The 11,464-nt window shown below is 42.6% G+C and overlaps 1 protein-coding gene across 1 annotated transcript in view; it reads left to right on the top strand.

Moving 5' to 3' along the window:
• The window catches only part of armt1 (acidic residue methyltransferase 1), a 7,879-nt gene extending 1,148 nt beyond the window's left edge, over positions 1 to 6,731 (top strand). Inside the window, exons 2-5 of the mRNA XM_027163571.2 lie at positions 1,017 to 1,122; positions 1,417 to 1,658; positions 2,523 to 2,688; positions 5,455 to 6,731. Coding sequence (XP_027019372.2) covers positions 1,017 to 1,122; positions 1,417 to 1,658; positions 2,523 to 2,688; positions 5,455 to 6,246 — 1,306 coding nt within the window. The 3' untranslated portion in view covers positions 6,247 to 6,731. The remainder of the gene's footprint in view (positions 1 to 1,016; positions 1,123 to 1,416; positions 1,659 to 2,522; positions 2,689 to 5,454) is intronic.
• The last annotated feature ends 4,733 nt before the right edge of the window (positions 6,732 to 11,464 follow it).

Raw genomic sequence — 11,464 nt, 5'->3', positions numbered from 1 at the left:
TGGCAGTTTTAGTAAGCAAAGTTCTGTAGCACCTGAGAGAAGAGGTTGTGTTCAGGGTGCGAAGGGTCGGTAGTGATGTTTCCTGCCCGGTTTCTGGTTCTTGTGTCGTACAAGTCGTGGGGGGGGCAATTATTTTTTCCGCTGTTTTTACTGTGCATTGCAGTCTGTTCCTGTCCTGTTTAGTTGCTGCTCCAAACCAGATGGTAATGGATGTGAACAGAACAGATACTATGACTGCAGTGTAGAACAGCATCAACAGCTCCTGTGGCAGACCGAACGTCCTTAATTGGCGTCGAAAGTACATCCTCTGCTGGGCCTTTTTGATGATGGAGTTTATGTTGCAAACATTAAACATTTTTATGTTAAATTAAACATTTATGTTGCAAACATTAAACATTTACACTAGTGACATTAATATAAATAATGGAAATGTATTTATTATATTTTAATTTTTTTTAAAAAAGTATTAAAGCCACTCCTAAAAGACGGTGGTTTAAGGAGCGAAGCCATTCGCTCCTTCAACCACCGTCTTTATAAGATCAAAATCCTTTATAATTAATTTTGTAAATATATATATATATATATATATATATATATATATATATATATATATATATATATATATATATATATATATATTTACAAAATTAATTATATAGGATTTCTTGGGTGAATGTACAAGAGGTATATATATTTATAATAATAATAGTAATAATAATAATCATAATAATAATTATGATTATTATTATTATATATTACACTAGTAACAATTAAAGCCACTCCAAAGACAAGGTGAGAAAAATGGAAAAAAGGAAAGAAATGGAAGAAAATTAAGAACAAATATCGAGAAGGAAAAATGTACCTACAGTGTTTACATCAGTGCTGTATGTTGTATATGCAATATTATACACAAAACGTGTTATTGATATTCAGCCGATGTTTTCTATTATATATGAATTATATATTCACATGCAACATCTTAAGTCTTAATTTTTCTTTTTTTTTTCCCTCCGAAGATCTTTTGCGTATCTGACGGTTAGAGACAGGCTGCCGACGATCCTGACCAAAGTCATCGATACCATTCATCGAAACAAAAACAACTTCTTGGAGAAGCACGGACAGGTATAAATCAGTTAGAAATGTGGTAACTCTCGGTATGATGCTGCTGCCACCACCGTGCTTTAATGGACACCACATTCCACTGTTACTACATCCGTTTATTTTCCATCTCATTCATTTTTATACTTTAGCTTGTTTTTATGCCCAATTTAAGGAGCACACACTCTGTCTTGAACAATCGGACAAATCCAGGATCGTGTCACATCTGCAAACAATCCAATCCAGCTGTCAGTAAACACCAAAGCTCAGATTAACAGTGCTGTTTGTTTATCTGCTCTTGGCATAACGCGTGAACAGGTGGGTGTGGAAGCAGAGAAAAGAGCCATATCCTTCCTGTCCAAGCTGAGGAACGAGCTGCAGACGGACAAACCCATACTGCCTCTGACCGACTCTGCAGACGACACAGAAGAGTGGAACCGGTACATGCAGAGACAGCAGGACCTGATGGAAGACGGGCAGCCGGTCAGCTGGTTCAAGTCGCCTTGGCTCTATGTGGAGTGCTACATGTACAGGAAGATCCAGGAGGCCTTGTGGTTCAGGTGATGATATACTTGGTTACCGATCTAAATCCGAACCTTGTTCACCTCAATTCAGTGTGAGAGACAGAAGCTAGTATGATTTCATTTCACTAGATATGTAAGTAAAAGTAAACTTCTCATCCATTCATCTTCTACCGCTTATCCGGTCTACTCGGGTCACGGGGAGCCTGTGCCTATCTCAGGCGTCATCGGGCATCGAGGCAGGATACACCCTGGACGGAGTGCCAACCCATCGCAGGGCACACACACACACACACTCATTCACTCACACACACTCACACACTATGGACAATTTTCCAGAGATGCCAATCAACCTACCATGCATGTCTTTGGACCGGGGGAGGAAACCGGAGTACCCGGAGGAAACCCCCGAGGCACAGGGAGAACATGCAAACTCCACACACACAAGGCGGAGGCGGGAATCGAACCCCCAACCCTGGAGGTGTGAGGCGAACGTGCTAACCACTAAGCCACCGTGTCCCCAGTAAACTTTTCAATTCGAGTTTATTTGTACGGCGCTTTTTACAACTGACATCGTCTCAAAGCGGCTTTACAGAACATAAACATAGAACAAAAGGTTATTATAAAGAATAATATAAAGATTAATAGAAGACAAAACTCAAGATTAATATTAGATAGATTTAGTTCACAATGTGTTTGTATTTATCCCCAATGAGCAAGTCTGAGGTGACTCAGGTGACTGTGAGGAGGAAAAACTCCCTTAGACGGTAAAGGAAGAAACCTTGAGAGGAACCAGACTCAAAGGGGAACCTCATCCTCATCTGGGTGTCACTGGAGGGTGTGATTATAAATATACAGTCTGATAAATGTTATATAAACCTTTTTCTTTTGTGTTTATCAAAGTCCTCCGATCTGCGATTTTGATGCCTTTAAGGAAGTAAAAACGAAGAGCTTCTTCGAGTCCCAGCAAGCGATCATCTCGCTCTGTACGTACCTCCGAGAGATCCTCGCCAACACAGACACCTCAAAGAAGGAATCGGTGTTCGAACAGTTCCTCAGGTTTCTGCAGGTCAGTATATTCTTCAGTAGACACTTTAATCACTCATCACGTCGACGACCGAACGTCTCCCTCACGTCTCGCTCCGCGGTGGTGTTAATGTGAAGCTCGTATGAAAGTAGACACTCAGGACTGTAAGAACGTGTAGAGTTTCATCACTAGTTCTGTTTTTTCTCTACAATACTAGAGGTGATAGATTTATAGAAAAGATTCGGTTCATTATTTTTTTCTCCACACAGACGTTTGTATCTTCAGAGTAAATGTTGATATTAAACCCATTTCTGCTCTCTGAGAAGCTCCGAGTGTTTGTTCAGCTAAAAAGCAGCTTGGATTTCTCTTCAACACTAAAATAAATAAAGATTTATTTTATTTAAGATGTAAGATTTATTTTAGATCAGACTCACAGACGCAACATCAGACACTTCTTTATACTTAGTGAAAACGTCTCGAAATCAGCCGGTCACCTTTCAAATAGTTCATTTTGGCTCCATACCCAAAGTTTTGGCACCCTTACTCTAGAGGTCTTCTCGGGTCTAAAGAAATGAACCCGACCCCAATCACTTTTTACCCGAACCCGACGTGCATAATTTTTTTTTTTAAGAAAGACCCGACCCAGGACAAACCCGAAGAAATTAGACCCAAGTCCGACCCGACCCGTTGGCAATTTTTTTTTAACCTGACTGGACCCGAATGTTTCATAACTCTACACTAAAGTAACCGCCATACAGAGTGGATTCAAAATTGATTGACAGGTCTGTTTCAACGAAAATTGTCACCAGCAACAGCCGGAGTACCCGGAGGAAACCCCTGAGGCACGGAAGGCGGAGGCGGAAATCAAACCCCAAACCCTGGAGGTGTGAGGCAAACGTGCTAACCACCAAGCCACCGTGTCCCCAGCAAACTTTTCAATTCGAGTTTATTTGTACGGCGCATTTTACAACTGACATCGTCTCAAAGCAGCTTTACAGACCATAAACATAGAACAAAAGGTTATTATAAAAAATAATACAAAGATTAATAGAAGACAAACTCAAGATTAATATTAGATAGATTTAGTTCACAATGTGTTTGTATTTATTATGTATTTATCCGTCACCATCCACACGTCACCATCCACACGTCACCATCCACACGTCACCATCCACACGTCACCATCCACACGTCACCATCCACACGTCACCAGCCACACGTCACCATCCACACGTCACCAGCCACACGTCACCATCCACACGTCACCAGCCACACGTCACCATCCACACGTCACCATCCACACGTCACCATCCACACGTCACCAGCCACACGTCACCAGCCACACGTCACCATCCACACGTCACCAGCCACACGTCACCATCCACACGTCACCAGCCACACGTCACCAGCCACACGTCACCATCCACACGTCACCATCCACACGTCACCATCCACACGTCACCATCCACACGTCACCAGCCACACGTCACCAGCCACACGTCACCATCCACACGTCACCAGCCACACGTCACCATCCACACGTCACCAGCCACACGTCACCAGCCACACGTCACCAGTCACACGTCACCATCCACACGTCACCAGCCACACGTCACCATCCACACGTCACCAGCCACACGTCACCAGCCACACGTCACCATCCACACGTCACCATCCACACGTCACCAGCCACACGTCACCAGCCACACGTCACCAGCCACACGTCACCATCCACACGTCACCATCCACACGTCACCATCCACACGTCACCAGCCACACGTCACCAGCCACACGTCACCATCCACACGTCACCAGCCACACGTCACCATCCACACGTCACCAGCCACATGTCACCAGCCACACGTCACCAGTCACACGTCACCAGCCACACGTCACCAGCCACACGTCACCATCCACACATCACCAGCCACACGTCACCAGCCACACGTCACCATCCACACGTCACCAGCCACACGTCACCATCCACACGTCACCAGCCACATGTCACCAGCCACACGTCACCAGCCACACGTCACCAGCCACACGTCACCAGTCACACGTCACCAGCCACATGTCGCAAGCGGTCTTGGCAAACAGAGGAGAGGTTGGAAAAGGACTCGAGTCGATGCACACACACCAGATACAGTAGTTCGGGTCTTCTCGGGTCCGTTCGGTAAAAACACATTCATTTTAAATTACCCGAGACCCGATGCCGCTATTATTATACCCGACCCGTGTCCGAGGCACACGTGAAACTTTTAGACCCGAACCCGCTCGGGTCTCTGGTCGGACCTCGGGTTTTCGGATCCAAGTGGACCCGTGAAGACCTCTACCATACTCCATAGTAAGTTAAAGGTATTTTTTTCTTCACGTTATTCGTATCTTTAGACAGGATTAACATCACATGACTCTGGTCTGCGATTGCGTGCGAAAGGTAATAGAACGATCGTGTCACGAGAGAGTTTCCACTTGGTTGTGTCTCAAGGTTTCGCTCAAATTTAAAGAAAATAAGTATAAATAAGCCAAACAATTGTTGAATAACACTTAAATAAAGTTATGATGGGTTTTGGTTGTTAAATAACTCTGTGTCGCAAGTTTAAAGGCTGCAGACGGTGGAGAAATCTCGTTGTAATGAGTTTACATGGCTGTGTTTCCCATTTAAACCCCTGTGAATCAGGAGGCATTTGTTACTGATCACTAATGAATGTCTTTATAAGTCTGTGTAGGTCTTTATGGGCATCTCTCAGCTGAATCTGAATCCTCCTCACTGCTGTTTTGTTGATTTTGTCTTGCCGGATGTTCTCACAGGTGTCTCTGTGGGGAAACCGGTGCGATTTATCCATCTCAGCCGGCCAGGAAAACTCCCAGAAGACCAGTCCGATGGATTCGCTGTCGGATCTCCGGCGCTTCATCCTAGTAGACGATTCGGAGAAAGTCTGGTCGGTGTTAACATCTGTTCAGGCTTCTGGAGGAACGGAGAAGAGAGGATTCAGACTGGACATCGTTCTAGACAACGCTGGTTTTGAGCTCGTCTCCGATTTAGTACTCGCAGATTTCATGGTGTCCGTCGGCTTGGCGAAGGAAGTGCGTTTCCACGGCAAGTCCATCCCTTGGTTCGTCTCAGACGTCACCAAGCAGGATTTTGATTGGACCCTATCGCAAACGGCGGCGTCCAATCACAATCACGCGTCGTCCTGCGGCGCCCAGTGGAAGCGGCACGTGAAAGACGGAGCGTGGACGTATCACGACCATCGATTTTGGACTCTACCGCACGAGTTCTGCGACATGCCGGAAGACGCAGCGGATCTCTACTCCACGCTGCAGGGTTCCGATCTGATCCTGTTTAAAGGAGACCTGAATTACCGCCGGCTGACCGGTGACAGAACGTGGGAGCACACGGTGCCGTTCGAACGAGCGCTCAGGGGCTTCCTGCCTGCTCCTCTGTGCAGCATCAGGACTCTGAAGGCCAACGTACAGGTGGGATTAGACCCGAGCCAGGCGGAGAAACTCGCCGCTCAGGATGCCGAGTGGATGACCAGCGGCAGATACGCAGTGATTCAGTTCTGCAGTCAGAACAAAGAACAGCAGCAGGGTTCTTAAAGATGTCCAGAGAACAAAATAACATCCATTCATTTCAATGCAGAATCATTTCTCTTTAATGTGTTGTTAAGTATTAATAAGAGTCTTAGCAGTTCACGGTTTCAGACTCCCAGGTCGGTGACATCCAACGTGTCTGGACTTTTTCTGTTTTACAACCTGAATGTCCGTCCTCACACCTGATAGATGTTTCATTTGGTAAAACCTGAAAACAAAATGCGTTACATCAACCAGCAGAACATTGAGCTTCAGAGCGAGAGACAAACCAACATGGAGGACGAACTGCCTTTAATACAATGATGTAACTGTAATGTTTACTAACGTACGATGATGTAATTAATCGAGCGTACAACATTCGTCTCTGCAAACACACACACACACATACACACACATATACATACAGATATACGCACACACATACAGACACATACACACACATATACATACACACACACACACACACACATATACATACAGATATACACACACACATACACACACAAACACACATACACACACATACACACACATATACATACACACATACACACATACACAAACAACCATATACACACACACATATACATACACACAAACACACACACACACACACACATATACACCAACAAACACACACATACACACACACATATACACACACACAAACACACACACATGCACACACACACACACATATACACACACACACACACACACACACACACACACACACACACACACACACATATATACATTCCCACACACACACACACATATATATACATACCCACACACACACACACACACACACACATATATACATACACACACACACATACACACACACACATACATACACACACACATACATACACACACATACATACACACACCTGGCCCTCCTCCATCTCCTTAGTTATTAGTAACAAATGATTAGTTGTATTGGTATCATGACGTAAAACGACTGCTTTTCACCAAGCTTTGTCTACGTAGACTCCAAAGCTCACGTCTCATACGTTTATGCCGAAGTCGTTCGTGTTTTTTGGAACGTTCACAATTCTGTAGATTTTCTTCTTTAAAAAAAACTACAATAAAAATAAAGCTAATAGAGTTAACAATAAAGTCAACGTTAAGGGCAACTTTATAACCGTCCATAAACATACATGAGAACGCATCCGACACGTCGTGTACTTTAAATATAGACTTTTTTGGTTTATTAAAAAAAATAAATGAAGTAAATAAGTAAATAACTCCAGACGTGAACGAATCCTGGCGTATTTTTTCCGTTCGACTTTAAGATGGTAACTCGAGTCCAGACACCTTGCCTTGCTTCTGCTTCAAAAATATTCTTTTGTGCACATTTTTTTTTCTTTACTTCCCTCCCTGTCAGCATGTAGTTAGTGCCAGAGCTTTTTTATGGATGTTAATGAATTTTGTTTAAAAGGACTGTAATAGAACTTGGGAAATGGGCTGGAGGTAGGTTTCGGTGACGGGACGATAGAGGTTTAACACACACACACACACACACACACACACACACACACACACACACACACTGTAAAATCTAACGCTGTTTCATGTTTGGTATCTTTGTGTACAGCGTATGAGTGCGGTTCAGGGTCATTATTGGGAGAAAAAAAAAAAAAAAGCAAAATATTTTAGAACTCAACACACTTTCTTTGGCCATGGATAATAACCGAGGGGAAAAACCTGAACAATGTAATAAAATGAATGAAACAATTAAAAGAACCTCCAGACTGATGAGTTTGTTCCACATGCTGAACTTTAGAGGGGATTTTAACTCTAAATTATTTGGGACAGAATTAAAGGTGGGGTCTCCGTTGTTTGAAAGCAAATGTTGACATTTGAAATCACCAAAACAAACACACCCCTAACCCAAATGGGTCCCACCCCTGTTTTGATAGCTCCGACCCACACATACACCGGACAAGTATAACCCAGCAACTATTGTAGCAGAACCTGCTGGGGCGGCTGACCGAGGGTATATTTTTATCAGTAAATGAACACAATGAGTAATACTATGGTAATACAAATGTGTTTTTTGTAGTACTGTGTGTTGTATAGTGAAAGGTTTAGCTCCTTTTCACACGGAAGACGTTCAGTTCTCTCCAGCGCTGGAAAGCTGATCCTATATTAACACGTCCTACTTCTTGTCCTTATGATAAGTCTTTCTTCTCTTTCTTTCTTTGTTTTTATCCTCCATGTCGATGTTAAAACCGCTTTCTGCTAACGTCACACATGTGCACTGAACACTCTCTCCGCACATATTGACAAGACACGCCCCTTTCTGCTCATTGGCTACACATCAGTTTTGTTTTTGTTTTGTTTGGTGGCCCAATGCAGTTTTCTGAAGCATTTCTCAAACAACGGAGACCGCACCTTTAAGTAATGTCATTTTTAGCTCAACTTCTAATCAAGTGGCAAAAAGATGAAAAGCAAAACCGCACAAAATCTCATTGACGAGTTGTAAAATAACTGCTAGCATACAGGAGCTTTATAGCACAAGCTCTAATTTATGTTCTTAAATGGTTAAGAAATGGAATTTTATTCAAAACACTGTCCTTAATTAGATAATAATCTGTCATACATTTATTATGTTTTCGGTCGTGTTAAATGCTCTCCTTTACGCTAAAGCAGCTATAAACAAGAGCCTCTCTTTATTTATTTATTTATTTAATTAATTTTTTTAATTAAGTTACGAGTCCAAATAAAGCCACATAACAGAGAAACCTCAAAGCGTAACCTCGTTTATCCGACACCTCGATTATGTACAATGTCTGCTGTGCAAGTCCGTGTGAATATATCAGACAATAAAATATGAAAAATAAGAAAATATCAGACAGAGTATCAATAGGAAATAACCTTCTGACCAATCAGAAGCCAGAATTACATATGAATCCACACGCATCAGACACTAGCTATGTGGGATGCACTTATTTCCAGGGATTTCAGAACAGCGTGACAGATATTGCATCATCGGGTAGGCGTGGCCTATTTGATAATCTAACCCTAACCCTAACCGTAGGCCTATTTGTTTTCTAAAATAGATCGACCTGTATGACGGTTTTGTCCTTCGCAGGTATGCAAACACGCCCATTTTATGTCGTGGTAACGAAACCCCTGGAATTTAGTGAATTCCCTAGCTATGTATTATCTTTTTTTTGTCCCTGGTGATTTAGTTTTACCCCCAACAAACAGATTCCTGTTAAAAAAAAGCCAAAACGAACGAACCTTTATGATTTAAATTGCATTTGGAATAGTGTGTGGGCGTGGCCTAATTTTCTATTCACAATTAAAGGTACTGTTTAAGCACTAACGCATAACGATTAGCGATGACTTACACGATCTTTTTTCCCAGCTTAGCCCCGCCCACTTTACATGGACTTTGACAAAATTTCTACATTTCTAACGTTTTTCATTATCTTTAGATCGATACAAATATTTTGTACATAGCACAACAATCGAGCATTATCTTCAGTAGAGGTCATTTATCTTGTCAAGGTTTATTGCCATATTTAAATTTCAATTGTGATGTCACTACTTCAGAACTTTTCAGAGTGTTTACGCTCATGAACAGAGCAATAAGCGGACTCAGAAGAACAGGGTGTATAAACTGGGACGTGGCACAGCCTTGAAAACCAGCCGCAAAACGAGGGCCTCATCTTTTTATCCCTACTGTCTTCTGCATATACGTCTGTTTTTCCTCCTGTCTTTCTTCATCCTGTTAAAACGTTAAAGGTAACCGCAACAAAATGCGCTGTCTTTTCTACAGCATGTTCCTTAGACAGATGGTGGTGAAGGTAAGTAAGGGTAAATTGTGTAAATGTGGATTTTGGCTCATTTGATTGACCCCTGATTGAGCAGGTGACCTTGTACAAATATTTGTCCACCAGAGCAGATGTCACGTCGTCATTTAAACTCTGTAGATAAGCGGTGGAATATCTTTAGACAAGACCGGGTTTCATTTTATACCGTTCTGGGTTCTGATTGGTCGATTCGATCTCTGTTAACATGTTATGTTAGAACTCCAGCAGCTTCGATATAGTGTTTTTTTTTTTTTTTTCGAGTTGTTTATTTACCTTTAATTCGATTCGATTCGATTCTTTAGTTTTCTTATCGGCCGTCGCGAAGAAGCTTTATGGAAATCTGTGCGTTCTGGATATAAATGACCGTTTTTAAAATGGCGCCGCAATGGAAGGAGTCTTCAGTTTCAGCACGGTAACATTGACAGAAAGATATTCTCTGGATAAACATTGTTAAAGAAAGAACTGATCTATAGATATTGTGCGATAAAGCTCTTCATGACTTGCCTCTTCAGGAGCAGCACCCTGCCTCTAACGGCACGAGACGCCGGACGCCACCGCCTCCTCTACCTCTGTCGACCGAAACGTCTTCGCTCTCGATCGCAAGAAAACGATCTAATAAAAAAATTCCGTAATTAAATGTTGACTTTTCAAGTGCCTCGCAGGCTGAAAGTAAACGTTGTCGGTTCGGATCGTGTTGTCGAAGTTTGATCAGTCGGCCGTGACCCTGGGCGTCGTGTAACGAAGGCGGATAATTAAAGTGACTCGAACCCAAACGCTTCCCACATCAAACACCGACATGGTCAAAAAGTAGGGAAAGTTTGCGAAAAATCTAGCGCTAGGGTTTACTTAAAGCTTTCCTTTTTTAATTAGAAGCTTGACGGTAAATATTACGGTGTAAATATTACAGAATATTCATCACGTCACGTCTCACATCGTGATGCTACCACCACCATGCTTTACCCATAGCGTTGTCATGGAGGTGAGCAGTTCTGGGTTTCAACCAAAAGCCGCCAAGATCTGACATGTTTATTGAGACACCAAACAGAATATTTATTTATTTATTTATTTATTTGTTTGTTTGTTTGTTTGTTTGTTTACTTATTCTTCCCACCCTATCGGTCTACCCCAGCTTTATTGCATGTCCACTGCTGTGGTTATCCTGTCAACATCGCCTCACATCTGAGCTCCAGATCTCTCCAGCTGTTTAACCAGGACCTCTTGGTTGCTCCAGGTCAGTGACCTTCAGGTTGTAACCCGTTCTTTCCACCTTATAGTATTCGACTTAATGATCTACCGGATCCCCAACATCTCAATCTTCAGCTTTGTCCCACACGAGTTTCTTGCTGATTGCTTGCTGGACTTCATTCCATGATGTATATTTCTTTGATTGTGTA

Source organism: Tachysurus fulvidraco, chromosome 16 (genome assembly GCF_022655615.1).
Source record: "Tachysurus fulvidraco isolate hzauxx_2018 chromosome 16, HZAU_PFXX_2.0, whole genome shotgun sequence".
Lineage (NCBI taxonomy): Eukaryota > Metazoa > Chordata > Actinopteri > Siluriformes > Bagridae > Tachysurus > Tachysurus fulvidraco.
Note: the sequence above shows the minus strand (reverse complement) of the source record. Positions and strands in the feature narration are given on the sequence as shown.